We start from the raw sequence: 25,494 nt of genomic DNA, 5'->3' as shown, positions 1-25,494 counted from the left end.
GTTTGTCCTCCTACAGAAACCATATTAAAACAAACATTTTTTTTTTCCCCTCAACTTTTTCCATTTTTCATACATTTTTGAAAAAGCTCCAGAGAGCCACTAGGGCGGCGCTAAAGAGCCGCATGCGGCTCTAGAGCCGCGGGTTGCCGACCCTTGTTATACACACACACCATAATAATACTCCTATGTTGAAGCACAGTACAATCCATCAAGCGGTGCGGCTTCATAGCTTACCAAAGTTGTACTAACACATTTTGATAGATTTTTGAGCGCCGTGTGTAATGTTTTATATGGAACATATAAAATGTTGCTGTGTACTTGAGCCATATTGTAGCCTACATGTATCCCTTATGTGTGACTGCCATCTACTGGTCACACTTATCATTTCACCATGTACCAAATAAAATAGCTCCAAGGTCAGTAAGCACAACCAAAATGATTCCGTACATTAGGCACACCGGGTTATAAGGCGCACTGTCGAGTTTTGAGAAAATGAAAGGATTTTTAAGTGCGCCTTATAGTCCAAAAAATACGGTACTATTTTCTTTTTTTTTTTATATAATTCTCAAAAATGTTCAGGAGGCCTCTGAAGCATATGCTAGAATTTTACCGACTACAACAGCCTGACATTTGCTCCTTTTTAATGCTGTTCACCGGCCTGGTCACACATTGGGACCAGTGGCATTTCACCCTTCACAGTCAGGAGTAATCACACACGTCTGTCTGCGATGGTCATTTTAGCCCCACTGTTGGCATGCCACTCCAACTTTCTCGTCAAATATTGTAGAGGCAGTCATTGATAAACACTACTCTGTGGGGCATGCATTGTCTTGATAGTAGATTTGGATCCCAGACTGTGGAGAAGTGAGATTTTGACTGGTTACCGAATCTTATCTTGATATATGTGCATTGAGACTGCCTCAAGAAGCCTGAGAATTATGGAGATGCCGCCTGACACTGTCACACTTCTTCCAGCAGAAGGCTTTTACAGCAAGCTGCTCACTTTGACCCAACAATCGAACTTCCGTGGGTAGAATGTGGCCTCGTTGCTGTACATGTTCAGCTTTCAGTGCGTGTGTTGCAGACGCCAGCCTAAAGAGGTCTGATGACGAAGAGCAGTCTGCTTTAGACTGGTCGGGCACTTTTGTGATGTTTTTGAACGTTATGCTATGTTAGGTCTGCACGGTTCTCGGGAAAAAATGTGACTTTTTTTCTTACATACTCAATCACATGCACTCTCCACTCCATTAGTTAGGGCCCGAGCAGCGGGGCAAACGATGCAGAGCACCGCCAGGGCCTTATTAAAATGGGACTATCATTATTATTGGACTTAAACTATTATTGGTCCCAGAAGGACTGTTGACAGAGGACTGAACCCATGTACTTTTAAATTCACTTTTTTATTGAAAACTGTTTCAAAACGTCAAGTATTTAAGATCACTGTACTTCAGCATCTTTTTGAACGGAATTTAAATTACAGAACGAGCTGCCGTAACTATACATTCAAAAAAGAACAGCAGTGGCCTATAGCCTCCCATTATATCAAAACAAACAACACTGTGTTTATAAATATGCTCATAAATAGCAATAGTAAACTATTTTAAATTCTAAAAACAGCAATGATGTGGAGCCTAAAAGTACATCAAACAAACAATATTTTTGTAAATTTTCTCTCTAGAGCAAAGTCATAATGTTAGTTTTAATGAAGTGAATTGAATTATATTTACGTAGCGCTTTTCTCTAGAGCAGGGGTGCTCATTACGTCGATCGCGAGCTACCGGTCGATCTCGGAGGGTGTGTCAGTCGATCACCAGCCAGGCATTAAAAAAATAGTCCTAAAAATGAGCGATCATAAATCTTCACTATGACGTCACTTTCGTCACTTGATTGACATTCACGGCACCCGAGGGTCTTCTGAGATGACGCTGGCTGCTGCCAGCTCATTAAAATTACCGACTGGAAGGCGAGAAACACTTCATTTCAACGGACTCTGGCGCCGTACCTGTCGTCAAAACTCCAAAGACCGACTGCACAGTTACACAGTTGCGCTACCAAAATAAGAGTCTCAGAAAGCTGGCGTGCACAAGCTAGCAAGCTACGGAGTTTGCCGACAATGTATTTCTTGTAAAGTGTATACAAAGGAGTACGGAAGCTGGATAAATAAGATGCCAAAAACCAATCACTTTCATGTGGTATTGGACAGAAAGGAGGACTTTTTTTCTCCTCCATTCGAAAATGCGGACGTTATCAGCACCAATGTCTGATTACAATCAATGCAAGTCATCAGAATCAGGTAATACACCAACTTATATTCTTGTCTTCATGAAAGAAAGGAATCTATATGTGTTAAACATGCTTGTATTATCTTTAAACACCTTTAACATGTTAACAATATTAACTATATGTGTTAAACATGCTTGTATTATCTTTAAACACCTTTAACTTATTAACAATATTAACTATATGTGTTAAACATGCTTGTATTATCTTTAAACACCTTTAACGTGTTAACAATATTAACTATATGTGTTAAACATGCTTCTATTATCATTAAACACCTTTAACTTGTTAACAATCTTAACTATATGTGTTAAACATGCTTGTATTATCTTTAAACACCTTTAACTTGTTAACAATATTAACTGTGTTAAACATGCTTGTATTATCATTAAACACCTTTAACTTGTTAACAATATTAACTATATGTGTTAAACATGCTTGTATTATCTTTAAACACCTTTAACTTGTTAACAATATTAACTATATGTGTTAAACATGCTTGTATTATCTTTAAACACCTTTAAGTTGTTAACAATATTAACTATATGTGTTAAACATTCTTGTATTATCATTAAACACCTTTATTAACAATATTAACTATGTGTTAAACATGCTTGTATTATCATTAAACACCTTTAACTTGTTAACGATATTAACTATATGTGTTAAACATGCTTGCATTATCTTTAAACACCTTTAACTTGTTAACAATATTAACTATATGTGTTAAACATACTTGTATTATCATTAAACACCTTTAATTTTTTAACAATATTAACTATATGTGTTAAACATGCTTGTATTATCAGTAAACACCTTTAACTTGTTAACAAAAACATTTATTTCATAAATAAGTAAATATAAATTATATATATGAATGAGGTAGATCCCCACGACTTGATCAATTGAAAAGTAGCTCGCCTGCAGAAAAAGTGTGAGCACCCCTGCTCTAGAGACTCAAAGTGCTTTACATAGTGAAACTCATTTTCTACATCTTTTAAGCTACATTTAAACCAGTGTGGTTGGCACTGGGAGCTGGTGGGTAAAGTGTCATGCCCAAGGACACACCGGCAGTGACGAGTATGGCGAAAGCAAGGATCGAACCTGTAACCCTTAAGTTGCTGGCACGGCCGCTCTACCAACCGAGCTAATTAAAAGGCTAAAACATATATCTAAAAACAAATCCTAGTGTTTTTATTCATTATTAGCATCAGTATTTTAGTCTTTTTTCATAACGTTATATACCCTTTTGCTGTAGTTTTCATTTTTTGCAAATTTTATTTCTACAATAGGTCACACGCTAATAATGTTTTATTTTATAAAAATCAGCGTTTATTTAGCAAATGGCTTCCAGGCAACATTTTATCTTCTCGCTGAAAAAAGTATAATATCTGGTAGGGTTGTCCTGATACCAATATTTTGGTACCGGTACCAAAATGTTTTTCGATACTTTTCTAAATAAAGGGGATCACAACATTTTTTATTATTGGCTTTATTTTAACAAAACATCTTAGGGTACATTAAACATATGTTTTTTATTGCAATTTTGTCTTTAAATAAAATAGTGAACATATGAAAAAACTTTTCTTTTATTAGTAAGGAAGCAAACAAAGGCTCCTAATTAGTCTGCTGACATACAGTGCCCTCCAAAAGTATTGGAACGGTGAAGCCAGTTCCTTTATTTTTGTTGTAGACTGAAAACATTTGGGTTTGACATCAAAAGATGAATATGAGATAAGAAATCAACATTTCAACTTTCATTTCCAGGTATTTACATCTGGATCTGATACACAACTTAGAAGATAGCATTATTTGTAATAGAACACAACATTTTTAGGTGAGCAAAAGTATCGGAACATATAAACTTAAAATAGATTAAAGTTAATAAGACTTAATATTTAGTTGCAAATCCTTTGCTTTCAATAAGTGCATCAAGCCTGTGAGCCATTGACATCACCAAACTTTTGCATTCTTCTTTTGTGAAGCTTTTCCAGGCTTTCACCACAGCCTCTTTCAGTTGTTGTTTGTTTTGGGGGGTTACTCCCTTCAGTCTCTTCTTCAGCAGGTAAAATGCATGCTCTATTGGGTTTAAGTCCACTTCTTGCCCCTGATCAACTCCTTTGTTGTTTTGGTCGTTATCTTGCTGCATGATGAAGGATCTCCCAATCAGTTTGGTTGCATCTTTCTTTAAATTAGCAGACAGAATGTTTCTGTAGACTTCTGAGTTCATGTTGCTGCTCATGCACACAAAAGGGTTGTTTCTTTCTGTTATTAATATTTCTGGTTCCTACATTATATATCAATATATATCAATACCGTCTGCAGGGATACAGTCCGTAAGCACACATGATTGTATTTTTTAATGACAAAAAGATCCAGTGTGTGCCTAAGCTGATGAGTCAGACAGGCTATGGACTGAGTGAGGTCCAAAGATTCTAAAAGTGAGTTAAAATCTTTCGCCAACTGATCAGAGGTGCATCCGACATAGATCTTAAAATCACCACAAATCAACATTATATCAATCTTTTTATTTTGCTTTGTTGGGCTGTAAACTATAGCACATAAAATAGAAGTGGGCAGTGTGGGAACAAAACGTTGTATTTCAAAGCTGACGTTGGCTTTGGTGGAGAGTAAACAGCACTTAAAAGTGTGGCGATACCCCCGCCCCTCCCAACATATTGTTCACAAACTTGGGAAATGAGGTCCCCCAGGCTCAGACAGGTGCCTTTGCAGTTGGTAAAAAAAGAAAAAAAAGAAAGTGGACTTTTAGTAAACTGTATTATTGCACCAATACTGATCCTTCAGACACAAACTACTAGGGGTGTGGGGAAAAATCGATTCGAATTTGAAATTCGATTCTCACGTTGTGCGATTCAGAATCGATTCTCATTTTTAAAAAATGTTTTTTTTTATTCTTTATTTATTTATTAATCAATCCAACAAAACAATACACAGCAATACCATAACAATGCAATCCAATTCCAAAAGCAAACCCGACTCAGAACTGCAATAAACAGAGCAATTGAGAGGAGACACAAACACGACACAGAACAAACCAAAAGTAGTGAAACAAAAATGAATATTATCAACAACAGTATCAATATTAGTTACAATTTCAACATAGCAGTGATTAAAAATCCCTCATTGACATTATCATTAGACATTTATAAAAATAAAAGAATAATAGTGTCACAGTGGCTTACACTTGCATCGCATCTCATAAGCTTGACAACACACTGTGTCCAATATTTTCACAAAGATAAAATAAGTCATATTTTTGGTTAATTTAATAGTTCAAACAAATTTACATTATTGCAATCAGTTGATAAAACATTGTCCTTTACAATTATAAAAGCTTTTTACAAAAATCTACTACTCTGCTTGCATGTCAGCAGACTGGGGTAGATCCTGATGAAATCCTATGTATTGAATGAATAGAGAATCCTTTTGAATCGGGAAAATATCGTTTTTGAATCGAATCGTGACCCCAAGAATCGATATTGAATCGAATCGTGGGACACCCAAAGATTCACAGCCCTAATATACAGTACAGGCCAAAAGTTTGGACACATCTCATTTCAAAGCGTTGTCTTTATTTTCATGACTATTTACATTGTAGATTGTCACTGAAGGCATCAAAACTATGACACCCGTGAAGTGAAAACCATTTCAGGTGACTACCTCTTGAAGCTCATCGAGAGAATGCCAAGAGTGTGCAAAGCCGTAATCAGAGCAAAGGGTGGCTGTTTTGAAGAATCTAGAATATAAAACATTTTTTCAGTGATTTCACCTTTTTTTGTTAAGTACATAACTCCACACGTGCTCATTCATAGTTTTGATGTGACAATTTACAATGTAAATAGTCATGAAAATAAAGAAAACCCATTGAATGAGAAGGTGTCCAATCTTTTGGCCTGTATTGTGTGTATATATATATATATATATATATAGTGTATATATATGTGTATTTATATATGTAAATGTGTATATATGTGTGTATATGTATATACATATATATATATATATATATATATATATATATATATATATATATATATATATATATGTATGTATGTATGTATGTATATATATATATATATATATATATGTATGCATATATATATATATATATATATATATATATATATATATATATTTATTTATATATATATATGTGTATGCATATATATATATATATATGTGTATGCATATATATATATATATATATATATGTATGCATATATATATATATATATATATGTGTGTATGCATATATATATATATATATATATATATATATATATATATATATATATGTATATATATATATATATATATATGTATATATATATATATATATATATATATGTATGCATATATATATATATATATGTATGCATATATATATATATATATATATATATATATATATATATATATATATATATATATATATATATATATATATATATATATATATAGTATGTATATATTGAAGGTGTGGCGGCGTTTATCCAGCCGTGGTACTGCACCACAATCAATACATGGAGGGGAAACCCTTAATTTGTTAATCAGCATTCGGTGTATTGGCAGATTATACTTGTGATAAAAAATTTAGTCATTCAATGATACTGAAAATGTAGTATCAGCATTGATATGAACAATAATTCCCCTTTAACTACTTGGCAATGGATCCATACCCGCTGAACACTGACAAAAGCAGGTATTATTGTATTTTTGTGTGTGTTGGTATCAACGTTTTGATACTTTTGACAACTTTATTTTTAATGCAGCTTTTCAAAAAAATATTAATCTGATTCATTATTTTTCTTCTTTGTGTGCGGACTTGCAATACATGTATGTTGTTAATCTCCAAGTGTAAATAACTGACAGGTGGTTACTTAAACTCTCATCATACACATCAGCATATCATAGCATTGGTATAAGCCTATCATCTCAGGGATTTGGACTTTAATTCATTGATATGTTTCCATTAGACTGATGGTAGAGTGCAGATATATTATGTATGGTGTTAGACCAGGGGCCCGTGGTCCCTTTAATCCGGCCCGCCAAATATTAAAACAGAATTGAGCAAAAATTTGTTTTGAGAATTGCCACAACAAAACTGATACTAGATTTCGATGCACTGGCAAAAAAGGGTGATCAACAACACTGCTCCCACTAAAAGAGAATGTAAGTGTTAACTATGGACTGGACTCTCACTATTATGTTAGATCCACTATGGACTGGACTCTCACTATTATGTTAGATCCACTATGGACTGGACTCTCACTATTATGTTAGATCCACTATGGACTGGACTCTCACTATTATGTTAGATCCACTATGGACTGGACTCTCACAATATTATGTCAGACCCACTCGACGTCCATTGCATCCGGTCTCCCCTAGAGGGGCAGGTCACCCACATATGCGGTCCTCTCCAAGGTTTCTCATAGTCATTCCCATCGACGTCCCACTAGATTTAGGGCTATATAAATAAACATTGATTGATTGATTGATTAATTGAACCCTTTAATACCATGTTTACGTTTCTTTGATGTTCTGATATGATATTGTTGAAAATAGATGTATTATGATTAAAATAGCCCAGGTTTGAGAAGCCTACTCTTAGTTCCAACAGATATGATATGCTTTGAAATGCATCAAATGTCAAAAGCCAATGTGGCCCCTGAGCCAAAAAGTTTGCCCACCTCTGCGTTAGACTGTATATCTCTTCGAGACCTTGGAGCTGTGTTCACACCATAATGTTGTATCAACGCATTACCAACACAGCTATTATTTTTCTTCTACAGGGCAATCAAGGCATTTCAGGAGGTGCTCTACATTGACCCGGGTTTCTCTCGCGCTAAAGAGATTCACCTGCGACTGGGACTCATGTTTAAAGTCAACACAGACCAGGAGTCCAGCCTAAAGGTACAGTCAACTAATTGTGCCATCCTCCGTCGCGCCGTCACAGAGGCCTTTGTCCACCTTTCAGATTAAAGAGTGTTTGATCATCTGTCTTGAGTGACACCCCACACCCCCCCTCGGGGACTGTTTTCTGACACCTGTGAGCTGTTAGACGTCCATACAATAACTTGACAGCATTTCAGTTTTTGATCCCGTAGGGAATGGGCTGCTATCTGATCTTGCACTCGCCCTCATCATGTTCACCTCCAGACTTATTTGTCCAAGATGATGAAAGTCCTTTTTGAAGCACAATTTTAGGCATTTAAAAAAAATGATTCTTAGTCTCAAGTTTATTGGCTCACTAAGGGCTTGTTCCCACAGAACCCTTTTTAGGTCGAAACGGTGAAGATATGTACCGTTTCAGCCTTGCATCCACATGCAAACTGCGTTTTTGGTAGTCTGAAATGAAAGATTTTGATCACGGCCTCCAGAGTGGGAAGGTCTAAAAACTTCGGCATTGTCGTTTCCATGGAGAGTACCCGAGAATGATGACTCCGCCGCCTCGACAGAAAGAAGGCACATGCAACAACTGTGAACAACAATGCTGTGATTGTGATGTACAATAGTTACTACTACAGTGTTTCCCACACATTCATTTATTTGTGGCGGCCCGCCACGAAAGAATTACGTCCGCCACAAATGGATTTTTCGGCTTTTGACTCGCTCGACCGCTCATAAAAGCAATGGGACTGTCTGTGAATGTTGCTTGTATTTACAACTCCGGTGCAGTAGGTGGCGGTAGCCTACTATGCATTGTAACTCCGCCAATAGCACTTAATTCACCTGGTGGGCCAGAAGAAGAAGAAGAGGGACGGACGGACGGACGGACGGGATCAAAATACGAGGGTAATATAGGTAGATAGGTTATAGCTGCATCGCTCGCGGCTCGTCATATATTTAACGTTAATCCGCGATTTCACCGAGCATTTCACTGACGGTGAGCAGCCTGACGCTGCTTCATTAACACCGCCGCTGTTTGACTCGGGGGCCGGGGCAGACGCACGTAGTAACAGTCACGTGTTTTCATACCGACGAGCGAACGTGTCCAGGTTATAACCCTGTTGTCAATAAACACACGTGGACTGAAGCTAAATTGTCCACTGTCCACTGCAGCATGTGAATGCAATGAAAAGAATCAAATCTGAGCCAACCAGCTGTTAAAATGTTGTCCAGGTTAATGTTTTGGCCATTAAAGGCCCTTCATTTCAAGATTTCAACTGTGATCGGGCTTTAAACAGGTGGCTGACCTGTTCAGATGGGTGTAACTGCTACTGGTCAAATAATGTGAAATAGCATTTCATTTTACATGTATGCAATGCCATTTAAATGTAATTATAGATAATAATAATAATAATAATAAATACTGTGTAGTGTTGTAAATAGTCAACGGGAAGAATTTTAGTAAGATATAAGCCATGAGCACTACACAGCCAGAAAAAAACCTAGGCAGGACAAGTAAAAATATTGGGGCAAGTAGATTTGAGAAGTCGGGCAAGTAGAAAAAAACCTTAACGTTGAACCCTGCATGTGTTGAGCTGCTGCCGCTTAAGGTTAGACGGCACTGTACATAGAGCGCTTCTGCTCGTTAATAATAAATTCTAATGTTGGATGTTCACTCCTTCACACAGATGAGTATAGAAAAATATTTTCAACGGCCGAAAAGGGCTCGACTTGGAGAGGAGGTAGGCCTACAATCCGGACCACAGGTGCAACCTGTTCAGCAGCAGCAGGAGGAGGAGGAGGAGGTTGACTGACTGTGGCAGGACACCTCTGCCTCTGTTTCACTTCATGTTGCTGGTAAATAATATGGTTGTAGTAGCAGGCTAAAGTTAAATTATTTAGTATTCACTAATTAAAGGGGCAGAGCTTTAAGAGACATTTTAGCTTTTATATTTTATAAGATATATTTTTTGTAAGAACCACAATTAATAAATATATTTCAGTGAATCATTAATTGTTCAAATCTGTATATAAATATGTACATAAAATGTTGTAATTATATTCCAACTCCGCGTTCTTCTTGGTCATCGCCGCTGCCGCCGCCACCCCCCGACCACACCACCACAAATAGACGCCTGTCCTGTTGGAAACACTGTACTATTAGCTCTATGGCAACAAAACCTCGTCATCATTTATCAAGTAGACATGCAGTACAACCACATATAATACACACATTATTTTAAATACAGCGATGTCAAGCTTTGGCCACCAGAGTGCTTGATTGTCTCCTGTACTACTGTACAGTACTGCTAAAACCAGTGTTTACCGTGAAATAGGGCTGGGCGATATGGCCTTTTATTAATATCTCAATATTTTTAGGCCATGCAACGATACACGATATATATCTCGATATTTTGCCTTAGCCTTGAAATAACACTTGATGTATATAATCACACCAGTATGTATTAATTCCCAAGAAAAACAGCACGGGATCCATCGTCCGGCGGTGGTTTGGCTTCAAGCCGGAATATGTTCAACATTTATGCAGCAAAAGCTTTGCTACAAAAATTAGCAGCACTGCTAATATGTAGCATCATTTGAAAAGTCACCCGCTAGAGAATGAAGAGTGCTTGAAACTCCGCATGTCAACATCTCCGTTCGGTGCCGAACCAACAAAATGCCGAAGCAACCATTTCCAGATCAACACCGTATGAAAAAAAAAAAGTCAACAACAGAAGGAGATAACGTCCGCAGGAACCTACCACATAGCGAAGGACATACACTATTTGATTTCCTATTATGCAGCTCATTTTTATTTGACACTTATTGAAACACAAAAGTGCACTTTATTTGTTTTAAACTATTGTAGTGGCGTTCTGTACAAAAAGTGCACTTTAATTTAGTGTTGTTTTGATATGTCATCTTGGTGACATCATTCACAAAAGTGCACTAATAGCTTGTTTTAAAATGTCTCTGACAATCTTGCACTTTCTGTTTTGGAAATGACATGAATGTTTGTACCACTGCTTGAATACTGTTTAATAAATACACTTTTGCTAAATTGACTTAGTTGTGATTTCCCCCTCTGCATGAAAGTTTAAAAGTAGCATATATTAATGCAGTATGAAGAATAATGTTTTAATGTAAACACATAGAATCATCATACTGCTGTGATTATATGCATCAAGTGTTCATTCAAGGCTGAGGCAAAATATCCAGATATATATCGTGTATCGTGACATGGCCTAAAAATATCGAGATATTCAAAAAAGGCCATATCGCCCAGCCCTATTTCAACGTGAAATAAATTATATCGATATTACGATATTTTCTTAATTCATATCTTGTTTAAAAATAAATCGATATATCTTACAAACTCGATATATCGCCCAGCCCTAGCGCTAATTAATGATCACTAAACTCAACAAAAAAAGTAAGGCATATGATTTCCGCATTGAAGTAACCACGGACAGAGTCACACAATTGGCCAATAAAACGGAATCCGCTGATAAACGCAAAAAATATCAAGGAAATTGACATGAATGTGATTGAAATGTTGTCATTGTGAGGAGAAGGACTATTTGTTTGGGAAAAAATTGTCCGGGAACCCCCATTCATCCCCAAAACGCGTCCTAAACTAAACAATGTCAAGATGGCCAGTTGAAACAGCGGCTAAACTAAGAATCTAAAACTAGCAAGAAAAATCCATTCACCCACAGCATATCTCATTTGCTTTTGTTGTTGTTGTTTTGTTTTTTTACAGCCTCAAGTCCTTTCTTTACTCGTCAAGCTAAGAACACCACCAAAAGACCCCAGCCAATTTATATTCATATTTTGTTAGCGCATTATCAGTATAGACTTAGACTTAGACTTCCTTTTTATTGTCATTCAAATTTGAACTTTACAGCACAGATAATAACGAAATTTCGTTACATAAGCTCATAGTAGTGCAGGATAAAAAAGCAATAAGGTGCATATATAAATAAATAAATATATATAAATAATATATATATATATATATATATAAAATTAATAAATATATATAAATATACATAAATAAATAAATAGATTACTGTACAGATAAATATATTGCACTTTTTCACAGGCGTCCACGTTTATATTGTCTTTTTTATTCCAGCGAGTTAATCCATTTTGAGGGGATTTGAGGGGATAATTTAATTATGATGCTAATTTACACTCAAGGCTTCACTATCAGTCTTGTATCGAGAGACCCCTATTTCTCACACTGAATATTAACACTAAGGAGACAATTGGTGTCTTGACGCCGGATGTAAGTGTCAAAAAGACAGCCAAAAGAGTTTGATATGAGAATAAATCTAAAGTTAAAATATAGGGTAGAAATGCACCCATTTGCAGGAAATGTAGTCTTTATTTTCAACATTTTCTTTCAAGGCTTGCATGTCTACATTAAAACATTCTTCTTCATACTGCATTAATATATGCTACTTTTAAACTTTCATGCAGAGAAGGAAATCACAACTTAAAAAAATCACTTATTTTTTCATACGGTGTTGATGTGGACATTTTTGCCTCAGCATTTTGATGGTGTGAGCGTGTGGCACCGAATGGAGATAAGCGTCTCGACAGACGTCACAATATTTGAACAATGATGACGAAAACTGTTTTCTCTGTCGTGTCCGTGTGTCGAAAATTGTTATGCGCTTATTTTTTTATTTGATTTTGTGCGTGGCATAGATTTGCTATGCGCAGAGGACGCTTAAACAGTGCGCAATTGCACAGGCGAGCACCTTAGAGGGAGCGTTGCTCGCACGGCTGCGCTAGCATCACAGCTAACGTTAGCCACGCTGCTACCTCTCTGCTCGGGGGAGGACGTATGTGACGTATGACGTGACAGTATGTGACGTGTGTAAGAAGGTGCACTTGCTGTCTGTGAGAGGGACACAGGAAAGAGTGAGAAGAGCCTGTCGTGTAATGCCAGCAGCTAAAAGCAACTGCGTGAGAATTGTGGATGTGTTGAAGGTGTGCTGGAAAATGCGGAACGGAAATTACGGAGCGGCAGAAAAGTGGAATGTATTATTTAAATCGGTGCGTTGGAAAACACGGACCGGAGTTTTTTTTTAAACTGGATCTGATCGGCATTTTTCCATGCCTTGCCGATACGCAATTTTTGGCAAATATCGGCAGCCGATCCGATCCAAATATCGGATCGGGACATCCCTACTGGCTACTCTACTGTACATAAAATATATATACTTTTGTCCCTTGAAAATATACAATAAAAATGATTAAAAATCACTTTTTTTGTATATATATATATATTGTAAATTTGACTTTTCACTGTCAATTTGTGTGCTTTTTGCCGGAATACCTGCGATCTAATCTGCACATCAGGTGTGATTTGACAAGGAGCCAATGCCAACTAACATCCAATCGTACGACCGAACACATTTCTGGCATTTGTTAGCTGCCATATTGATGTTGCAGGGTTATGCCATGAAATCAATATTGCATTATCTGTGGAAAAGGTGTCCGCGCGGGTCCTTAAGAGTGACGCGGGGGGAAATGGTGCGTAAGAGTGGAAGGTGTCTGAAAGCTTTGGCTGCCATTTATCGAGCGAAGCGTGCGGCATGTGCTGCACGTCCGCTCTCTTGAGTACTGGCACAAAGCCAGCATTGCACACTTTCACATCAAACACACACACATTCCCACTGTGCACACTTTGGAATATAGAGAACACGAACACAGGGAATGCAGATTTATTTTGAGGACGTATATACTGCTAGAGCCAACTCAAAAGGCATGGAGTTGACGAAGATGATGGAAACTTTTAGAACCCACATTGGATTGTGTTGTTGTAAACGTTGCATGATGAACTCACTACACATACACACGCCTACTGACTTTCCTCGTTCGCTAATTTAGCCAATGATTGTAGAAAGGAGAGGAGGACCTATCCCCCAATAGTAAAGAATTGGACATTTCCAGAAAGTTTCATCAAAACCGGCCCATAACTTTTTGAGCTATGTTGCTAACTAAGTAACTAACTAACTAACTCCAGTGACTATGCAACTTACTGGCAAAGATAATTAGCTCTGATAACTAGGGCATACTTGCCAACCCTCCCGGATTTTCCGGGAGACTCCCGAAATTCAGCGCCTCTCCCGAAAACCTCCCGGGACACATTTTCTCCCGAAAATCTCCCGAAATTCAGGCGGACCTGGAGGCCACGCCCCCTCCAGCGAGGGTCTGCATGGAGCAATGTTGTTGTAATATATTGAGTTGGAGGCAATAAACAGGCAAGGGGATGAAGTACATCTCTTTACTGTAGATTTCAGAACAGACTACACACTTGACGTCAGGTGCGCAACACCACGTAAATCGTTGGCCAACCAAAAAGTAACCCCAGTACGCTATAGCCAACATTCACCAGGAGATGGCAACAGACAAACATAGATCACTCTATTACATTCCAGTCTCTCCATGTTTTCTCGCCATGGTAACATGTGATCCACATGCACTGTGCGCTGTCTCTGTCCCTCTTGATATATATATATATATATATATATATATAATTATATATATATAAGAAAATACTTCACTTTCAGTGAATTGTAGCTATATATATATTATCATATATATATATATATATATATATATATATATATATGTATTTTACTATATACATATATATATATATATATATATATATATATATATATATATATATATATATATATATATATACAGTGTATATATATGTGTATATATATATATATATATATATATATATATATACTGTGTATATATATATAAATGAAATACTTGACTTGGTGAATTCTAGCTGTAAATATACTCCTCCCCTCTTAGCCACGCCCGACCACGCCTCCACCCCCACCCCCCCACCTCCCGAAATCGGAAGTCTCAAGGTTGGTAAGTATGAACTAGGGGTATAACGGTCATACTTGCCAACCTTGAGACCTCCGATTTCGGGAGGTGGGGGGTGGGGGGTGGGCGTGGTCGGTGTAGAAGGGGGCGTGGTAGGGGGCGTGGCTAAAAGGGGAGGAGTATATTTACAGCTAGAATTCACCAAGTCAAGTATTTCATATATATATATATATATATATATATATATATATATATATATATTTATATTTATTTATTTTATTATATGTATATATATATATATATATATATATATATATATATATATATATTAATTGTATTATATATATATATATATATATATATATATATATAAATAAATACTTGAATTTCAGTGTTCATTTATTTACACATATACACACACATAACACTAGATGGCAGTATTGTCCTGTTTAAGAGTGTCACAACATTGCTGTTTACGGCAGACGAACTGCTTTACGGTATACAAAAACGTGACTGCTGTTGTTGTGTGTTGTTGCCGCGCTGGGAGGACGTTAATGAAACTGCCTAACAATAAACCCACATAAGAAACCAAGAACTCGCCCTCGATCATTCTACAGTTATAACGTGATTGGGCAGGTATGGTTATATTGTGGGTTAGCGCCTGAATTTCGGGAGATTTTCGGGAGAAAATTTGTCCCGGGAGGTTTTCGGGAGAGGCGCTGAATTTCGGGAGTCTCCCGGAAAATCCGGGAGGGTTGGCAAGTATGGTAACGGTACACAAAAATTTCGGTTCGGCACGTACCTCGGTTTAGAGGTCACGGTTTGGTTCATTTTCGGTACAGTAAGAAAACAACAAATATAAATGTTTTGGTTATTTACTTACCAAATTTGTAAACAATGGCTTTATCCTTTTAACATTGGGAACACTATAATAATTCTGCTCACGTTAATCCACATTAAACTGCCTCAGGTTGTTGCTCAGATTAAATAAAATGACAAAACTTTTCTTCATATAAAAAGTGCAAAATTAAACAGTTTCAAGTCAACTCGTCATGCTTAATTTATTACAGCATTTGGGAAGCCTGTAGTTAATTTTTATTATGTAAATGTTATATTTTTATCAACATGTGATAGCAGGGACCCTGCCATTCAAAACTAGGCTGCTGCATTACTAATGATTAATGTAACTATAGCTGAAAAAAATAGTACAACAGCAATAGGAGAGACCATTCATCCCACTGACTACATGCGCTCTGAATACACACTGCTGATTGGCTGTTACCGCTCTGAATACGCACTGCTGATTGGCTGTTACCGCGCTGTATGTAACCAATCAGATGGTTGTGTGGGTGGGACAAAGCTGGGTGCTGTGTACTGACAGACAGGCAGAAGGAAGCGGAGCAGCTTGTTAAGACTTTAGCTTAGCTTAATATGTTCGTGTGGAAACTTGTTCGGTACACCTCCAAACTAGGGATGTCCCGATCCAGGTTTTTGCACTTCCGATCCGATACCGATACTGACCGATACCGATACTGACCGATACTGGCCTATCCGAGCATGTATTAAAGTTTAAAGTTATTTAGCCTACTTAGTTGTCAGAATCATGTTGAAAAGGGTTTTAGTACTCTTGATCACAACTAGCCAGCTGAATTAGGGGAGTTTGAATAATACACAATGGTTGGTAACAAGAAACTGACCTGTTTATTCAAGGATAAACACAAAATAGACAAAATTATACATGACAAACAGAAATGGCATCATTGAACTAGGGCTGGGCGATATGACCTTTTTTTAAATATTGCGATATTTTAAGGCCATATTGCGATACACGATATATATCTCGATATTTTGCCTTAGCCTTGAATGAACACTTGATGCATATAAACACAGCAGTATGACGATTCTATGTGTCTACATGAAAACATTCTTCTTCATACTGCATTAATATATGCTACTTTTAAACTTTCATGCAGAGAGGGAAATCACAACTAAAAAAAATCTGTATTTTTTTCATACGGTGTTGATCTGGAAATGTTTGCCTCTGCATTTTGATGGTGTGGGCGTGTGGCACCGAACGGAGATAAGCGTCTCGACAGACGTTGCAATATTTGAACAATGATGACGAAAACTGTTTTCTCTGTCGTGTCCGTGTGTCGAAAATTGTTATGCGCTTATTTTTTTATTTGATTTTGTGCGTGGCATAGATTTGCCGTGCGCAGAGGACGCTTGAGCAGGCGCTCACCTTAGCGGCTGCGCTAGCATCACAGCTAAAGCTAGCCATGCCGCTACCTCTCCGCTTGGGGAGGGCGTATACGTATGTGACGTATGACGTGACAGTATGTGACGTGTGTAAGAAGGTGCGCTTGCTGTCTGTGAGAGGGAGACACAGGAAAGAGTGAGAAGAGCCTGTCGTGTAATGCCAGCAGCTTAAAGCAACTGCGTGATGGATGTGTTGAAGGTGTGCTGGAAAATGCGGAACGGAAATTAGGGAGCAGCAGAAAAGTGGAATGTATTATTTAAATCGGTGCGTTGGAAAACACGGACCGGAGTTTTTTTAAAACTGGATCTGGATCGGCATTTTCCCATGCCTTGCCGATATGCATTTTTTTTGCAAATATCGGCGGCCGATCTGATCCAAATATCGGATCGGGACATCCCTACTCCAAACCGAACCGAACCCCCCGTACCGAAACGGTTCAATACAAATACACGTACCATTACACCCCTACAAATAATACATTGTGAGAATTTGTTTGAACCGAGAATCGTGTTGAATCGAGAATCGATTCTAAAAACAAATTATGACCCCAGGAATCTGAATTTGATCGAATCGTTAGGTGCCCAAACATTCACACCCGTACTGATTAAGCACCGGCACCATTTTTTTAAGTATTGACTGGTACTAGTATCGGTTAAAAAGTAAACAATACCAATCCCCTAACTGTGTTTGAAACAAATGACACCATAGCGTTCGGTGTGTGTGAACATGGTCTCAATGGATGCATGAGTTGTCCGCTTGACCGTAGCTGAGAGCCGAGAACCAAGGCGAGGGTGCGATGGTGGTGGTAATGTTGCCGCTTTTGAGGTATTGGGTGTCATCTCTTTTCTCTCACTCTCTGCACTCGCCACTGCAGCCGTCTGCTGAATAGTAATCACTGACACTAGAGGGAGAGAGGAAGGGGGGGGGGGCAAAGGGAAATAAGACAGCAGTGAGAGAGAAACGTGGTGTAGAGCGAGAGGCAAAGATATGAGAAGGGAGGTGGAATGTCAAGCTAACAGTCAGTGCCGCATTATCTGCCGTAAGTGTGAAGGAGCGAGGAAGGTGTGGAGCATTCGCAGGAAGATGCATGAGGGCTGCCAGGAAGAAGGCTGCAGACAAGCCGCCCCGTCGTATAGGTAACGCTCTGTCTGATTATTTTCGGTTTGTTCAAAGCCGGCGTCCCGCACGTGTGAGGCGCCGGGCGGCCTTCCCGGCGTCCATCCGGCATTGATCTTCAAGCGTGGCCGCCGCCACCTTTTGCATCATGGATTCAGCGTTTCACTTACTTTCATGCTTTTCTATGTGGACCGAGTCTTGCTGACATGGAACTAGTACAATCTGTTCTCACGGGTCGACAAATGACCCAGATACAACACTTACATTGTCTCTTTAAATGCATGCTTGCATGACTCCGCCGTCACCTTGGAGCCATCTATAAGGAGCTATTAGACACCCCGGCGGCAGCACATTTGTGCACGGCATGACTATGGACAGCACATTGCAGACATGATGTCCACTTGTGAGTGGAGTAGCAAGTGTATGCTGTGGATTAATATTGGGACACCTGGCAGCCACGCTTACAAGGAGTCCAACTTTGCTGCTTCTAGTCTTCTCTGAATTTTTTGCCCATTTTGGGAGGTCAGAGGTGACCGATGTAGCGCTTGGCCTTTAGGTACCGTATTTTTCGGACTATAAGTCGCAGTTTTTTTCATAGTTTGGCCGGGGGGTGCGACTTATACTCAGGAGCGACATATGTGTGAAATTATTAAGACATTAGCGTAAAATAATATTATTTATCTCATTCACGTAAGAGACTAGACCAGGGGTCGGCAACCTTTACCAGTCAAAGAGCCATTTTGACCAGTTTCACAAATTGTAGAAAACAATGGGAGCCGCAAATTTTTTTTTGAAATTTTAAATGAAATAACACTGCATATGAAGTTTTTTTTTGTTGCTTTGTGCTATGTATAATCAGGGGTCTCAGATACGCTGCCCACATCTTTACGTGGAATTTGAAAGCTGGTGCGGCACGCGGGTTTTTATTTAATGGCGCTTGTCAGCGACATGCGTGCCGTGATGGTCAGCCACACGTTGTATGGGGCTTTCGCTTTGCTCACGTAGGCAACAGCATGGCATACTTGGTCATCAACCACACAGCTCACACTGACGGTGGCGGTATTAAAAAAAAAAACTTTAACACTCTTACTAATAATGCACCACACTGTGAACCCACACCAAACAAGAATGACAAACACATTTCGGGAGAACATCTGCACCGTAACACAACATAAACACAACAGGACAAATACCCAGAATCCCATGCAGCCCTAACTCTTCCGGGATACATTATACACCCCCCGCTACCAAACCCCGCCCACCTCAACCGACGCACAGAGGGGGGCGGGGGGTTGATATGTGAGGGAGCAGGGTTGGGGTGGGGGCGGGGTTTGGTGGTAGCAGGGGTGTATAATGTAGCCCGGAAGAGTTAGGTCTGCATGGGATTCTGTGTGTTTGTTCTGTTGTGTTTATGTTGTGTTAAGGTGCAGATGTTCTCCCGAAATGTGTTTGTCATTCTTGTTTGGTTTTGGTTCAAAGTGTGGCGCATTATTACCAAAAATTGGTATGATTAAGACTTAGACTTAGACTTCCTTTTTATTGTTATTCAATATAGAACTTTACAGTACAGATTAGGGATGTCCCGATCCAGGTTTTTGCTCTTCCGATCCGATACCGATATTGTTTTTGCACTTCCGATCCGATACCGATACTGACCGATACCGATACTGACCGATAATGACCTATCCGAGCATGTGTTAAAGTTTAAAGTTATTTAGCCTACTTAGTTGTCAGAATCATGTTGAAAAGCGTTTTAGTACTCTTGATAACAACTAGCCAGCTGAATTAGGGGAGTTTGAATAATACACAATGGTTGGTAACAAGAAACTGACCTGTTTATTCAAGGATAAACACAAAATAGACACAATTATACATGACAAACAGAAATGGCATCATTGAAACTAGGGCTGGGCGATATGGCCTTTTTTTAATATTGCGATATTTTAAGGCCATATTGCGATACACAATATATATCTCGATATTTTGCCTTAGCCTTGAATGAACACTTGATGCACATAATCACAGCAGTATGATGATTCTATGTGTTTTGATTGATTGATTGAGACTTTTATTAGTAGGTTGCACAGAGAAGTACATATTCCGTACAATTGACCACTAAATGGTAACACACCAATACGTTTTTCAACTTGTTTAAGTCGGGGTCCACTTAAATTGATTCATGATACAGATATATACTATCAGATATATACTATCATAATAATACAGTCATCACACAAGATAATCACATTGAATTATTTACATTATTTATAATCCAGGGTGTGGAGGGGGGCGCCGGATGTAAGTGTCAAAAAGACAGCCAAAAGAGTTTGATATGAGAATAAATCTAAAGTTAAAATATAGGGTAGAAATGCACCCATTTGCAGGAAATGTAGTCTTGATTTTCAACATTTTCTGTCAAGGCTTGCATGTCTACATTAAAACATTCTTCTTCATACTGCATTAATATATGCTACTTTTAAACTTTCATGCAGAGAAGGAAATCACAACTAAAAAAATCACTAATTTTTTCATACGGTGTTGATCTGGAAATGTTTGCCTCGGCATTTTGATGGTGTGGACGTGTGGCACCGAATGGAGATAAGCGTCTCGAAAGACGTTACAATATTTGAACAATGATGACGAAAACTGTTTTCTCTGTCGTGTCCGTGTGTCGAAATCCACAGACCTGTGGATGTGTTGAAGGTGTGCTGGAAAATGCGGAACGGAAAAAGGGAGCAGCAGAAAAGTGGAATGTATTATTTAGATAGGTGCGTTGGAAAACACGGACCGGAGTTTTTTTTAAAAACTGGATCTGGATCGGCATTTTCCCATGCCTTGCCGATACGCATTTTTTGGCAAATATCCGCGGCCGATCCGATCCAAATATTGGATCGGGACATCCCTAGTTTGATCGAACCCTAGGGGTTCGGTGAGTCGGCCTCAGGGGTTCGGCGGAGCCTCTGCCACGGAGATCAAAACACACCCAACAAATTGTGAAAGTAAAATCTTCTCCCTATCGGCGTATTATGGATACCCCCAAACAATGTTCCCTCTAATTATCCATCTGATTTGCAGGTGTGTAATTTGTTGTGAGTTCATGCACTGTGTTGGTTTTGTTCTTTGAACAAGGTGATGCTCATGCACCAGTAAAAAAACATATAACTTTGTCTTGAATTTGAAAAAAAAAAACATTTTATTTTTCACTAAAGAAGGGTTCGGTGAATACGCATATGAAGCTGGTGGGGTTCGGTACCTCCAACAAGGTTAAGAACCACTGCTATAGGTACAGTACTGAAGTACTTTCCAAAATATTCAAACATAGAAAGGCGACCACTGTCTGGTAACAATCAGTAGATTGCTGTTGAAATGAAAATTTCACATCACGGTTGTTGTGACCAGAATTATCATGGTTATCATTATTATCACGATATTGTTGAATGTGCTCAGAAAGTACACACACACGCAAATCTTTTTAAGCACTTTTATATTTGTTTGTTTGTGAAATATATAGACACTCAATATATTTGTTTTCCTTGGAAGACAAAACATTAAATATTCTGGCTTCTATTTTATTGCTATTTGAGTGTCCAATGTGCACAATTGAATAGATTAGTTGCTCAGACAACAATGTGTTTGTATACGTTCAGATTGGCGTATGACACCTGTTCCACCTGCTGCCCTCTGGGAAGCGCTACAGGTGGATTAAAACCAAAACAAACAGGCTAAAGAACAGCTTCTTCCCCAGGGCCATAACCATCCTGAACGGACTGCCCCACTGTCCCTCATAACTGCCTTCTCCTCGGTGCAATAACCCATTCCACCAACCACCCTGTTTTTGTTTTGTTTTTTCATGTATATATTCACTTCACACCATATTCATTGCACTTCTACATTTTTTTATATTTCTATATATTTGCACATTGTTTTTCTAGCATGCACACATCGCACTGTATGGAATGGCCTCAATCTCGTTACCTTGCGTAATGACAATAAAGCTGATTCTGATTCTGATTCTGATTCTAATGGGAAATTACGTTGTGTTTTGAATTTATGTTATGTTGGCATTTAAGCTAGTAAGCCATTAGCGCAGTAGCTGCTTCAGCCAGAAGTGAGGTTTCACCGTGAGTTTTTCGATGTGCGGTAAGCAATCCCAGTTTTACGATCATTTTAAGTATAATTTGTCCACTTTAAGAGCACAGAAGTTTGGGAAATGTTGTTTTGGTACTTTTCCAATTTAAAAAAAAATGGGAACTTGAATCAGCACCTCCAAGTCCGAGTCCATGGTTCTCGCCCGGAAAAGGGTGGAGTGCCATCTCCGGGTTGCGGAGGAGATCTTGCCCCAAGTGGAGGAGTTCAAGTACCTCGGAGTCTTGTTCACGAGTGAGGGAAGAGTGGATGGTGAGATCGACAGGCGGATCGGTGCGGCGTCTTCAGTAATGCGGACGCCCTATCGATCCGTTGTGGTGAAGAAGGAGCTGAGCCGGAAGGCAAAGCTCTCAATTTACCGGTCGATCTACGTTCCCATCCTCACCTATGGTCATGAGCTTTGGGTTATGACCGAAAGGACAAGATCACGGGTACAAGCGGCCGAAATGAGTTTCCTCCGCCGGGTGGCGGGGCTCTCCCTTAGAGATAGGGTGAGAAGTAAAGCTCAAAGTAAAGCCGCTGCTCCTCCACATCGAGAGGAGCCAGATGAGGTGGTTCGGGCATCTGGTCAGGATGCCACCCGAACGCCTCCCTAGGGAGGTGTTTAGGGCACATCCGACCGGTAGGAGGCCGCGGGGAAGACCCAGGACACATTGGGAAGACTATGTCTCCCGGCTGGCCTGGGAACGCCTCGGGGTCCCACAGGAAGAGCTGGACGAAGTGGCTGGGGAGAGGGAAGTCTGGGCTTCCCTGCTTAGGCTGCTGCCCCCGCGACCCGACCTCGGATAAGCGGAAGAAGATGGATGGATGGATGGGAACTTGACGGTTTATTAGCCAGTTAATAGACTGAAGTATGGCTTGTTCCATCCCGATGTGTCTGGTACCCTAACAAAAGGCTGCCAAAATGTACCGTATTTTTCGGACTATAAGTCGCACTGGAGTATAAGTCGCACCGGCCGAAAATGCATAATAAAGAAGGGAAAAAACATATAAGTCGCATTTTTGGGGAAATGTATTTGATAAAAGCCAACAGCAAGAATAGACATTTGAAAGGCAATTTAAAATAAATAAAGAATAGTGAACAAGAGGCTGAATAAGTGTACGTTATATGAGGCATAAATAACCAACTGGTATGTTAACGTAACATATTATGGTAAGAGTCATTCAAATAACTATAACATATAGAACATGCTATACGTTTACCAAACAATCTGTCACTCCTAATCGCTAAATCCCATGAAATCTTATACGTCTAGTCCAGGGGTCGGCAACCTTTACCAGTCAAAGAGCCATTTTGACCAGTTTCACAAATTATAGAAAACAATGGGAGCCGCAAATATTTTTTGAAATTTTAAATGAAATAACACTGCATACAATTTTTTTTTTTTTTTGCTTTGTGCTATGTATAAACTAGGGGTCTCAGACATGCTGCCCACACCTTTATGTGGGTTTTAAATGAATGGCGCTTGTCAGCGTCATGCGTGCCGTGATGGTACAGCATATAGCACCCACTACAGCCAGCGTGCCTGATCAGCCACACGTTGTATGGGGCTTCCGCTTGCTCACGTAGGTGACAGCAAGGCATACTTGGTCAACAACCACACAGGTCTTACTAATAATGCGCCGCACTGTGAACCCACACCAAACAAGAATGACAAACAAATTTCGGGAGAACATCTGCACCGTAACACAACATAAACACAACAGGGCAAATACCCAGAATCCCATGCAGCCCTAACTCTTCCGGGATACATTATCTCCCCCCCCACCACCACCACCAAACCCCGCCCCCCTCAACCTACGCACAGAGAGAGGGGGGGGGGGGGAGGGGGGGGTTGATGTGTGAGGGAGCAGGGTTGGGGTGGGGGCGGGGTTTGGTGGTAGCAGGGGTGTATAATGTAGCCCGGAAGAGTCAGGGTTGCATGGGATTCTGGGTGTTTGTTCTGTTATGTTTATGTTGTGTTAAGGTGCAGATGTTCTCCCGAAATGTGTTTGTCATTCTTGTTTGGTTTTGGTTCAAAGTGTGGCGCATTATTAGTAAGAGTGTTAAAGTTGTTTTATATGACCACCGTCAGTGTAACCTGTGTGGCTGTTGACCAAGTATGCCTTGCTGTCACGTACGTGTGCAAGCAGAAAATGTATATTGTATAACAAATGTTGGGCTGGCACGCTGTTAATACAGATTGTAGAGGGCGCCAAATGTTGTACCATCATGGCACGCCCTTATTATAGCCATAAGGGTGAAAATCGGTGAATATTAATCCCGGGAGTTTTCTGCGAGAGGCACTGAAATCCGGAAGTCTCACGGGAAAATTGGGGGGTTCAGCAAGTAAGTTGCTGAGCCGCATCAGACTGATCAAAGAGCCGCATGCGGCTCCGGAGCCGCGGGTTGCCGACCCCTGGTCTCTTACGTGAATGAGATAAATAATATTTGATATTTTACGGTAATGTTTTAATGATTCCACACATAAGTCGCTCCTGAGTATAAGTCGCACACCCGGCCAAACTATGAAAAAAACTGCGACTTATAGTCCGAAAAATACGGTAATATGATTACATTTTAACATGCCAAAATGAGAAAATTTTTGATTGGTGGACTACTACATAATTGTGGTTGGTACCCCCATCAGAAAGGTGCTAATAATCGTATAAAAATGCAAAACTTGAATAATAACTTCAGGTTAATCAGTGTTAATTAACAATGTTGTGATTATTTATGAAAACAGTTTCTGATCTTTTTCTGTCTTCCTTTTCTTTCTGCAGCATTTTCAGCTGGCGTTGATCGACTCAAACCTCTGCACTTTGTCCAAGGCTGAGAGTAAGTCGCTGGCCGCTCACGACTATTATTCTATAATTAAACGCGCCACCACAACAGCTCTGCACCAGCCTTTTAAGTCCACATTGCATGTCTG

General features: G+C 39.3%; 1 protein-coding gene across 5 annotated transcripts in view; it reads left to right on the top strand.

The window, feature by feature from the left end:
* Positions 1-25,494, top strand: part of kdm6a (lysine (K)-specific demethylase 6A) — a 172,547-nt gene that overhangs the window by 59,908 nt on the left and 87,145 nt on the right. For 4 of the 5 annotated variants that reach the window (XM_061970772.2, XM_061970770.2, XM_061970771.2 and 1 more), the window contains 2 exons: positions 8,097-8,217; positions 25,346-25,400. In XM_061970772.2, coding sequence (XP_061826756.2) covers positions 8,097-8,217; positions 25,346-25,400 — 176 coding nt within the window. Of the gene's footprint in view, positions 1-8,096; positions 8,218-18,260; positions 18,457-25,345; positions 25,401-25,494 lie in introns of those variants that run through there. The other variant, XM_072914534.1, reaches the window with a different exon arrangement.

This window comes from Nerophis lumbriciformis, linkage group LG13, assembly GCF_033978685.3.
Source record: "Nerophis lumbriciformis linkage group LG13, RoL_Nlum_v2.1, whole genome shotgun sequence".
Taxonomy (NCBI): domain Eukaryota; kingdom Metazoa; phylum Chordata; class Actinopteri; order Syngnathiformes; family Syngnathidae; genus Nerophis; species Nerophis lumbriciformis.
Note: the sequence above shows the minus strand (reverse complement) of the source record. Positions and strands in the feature narration are given on the sequence as shown.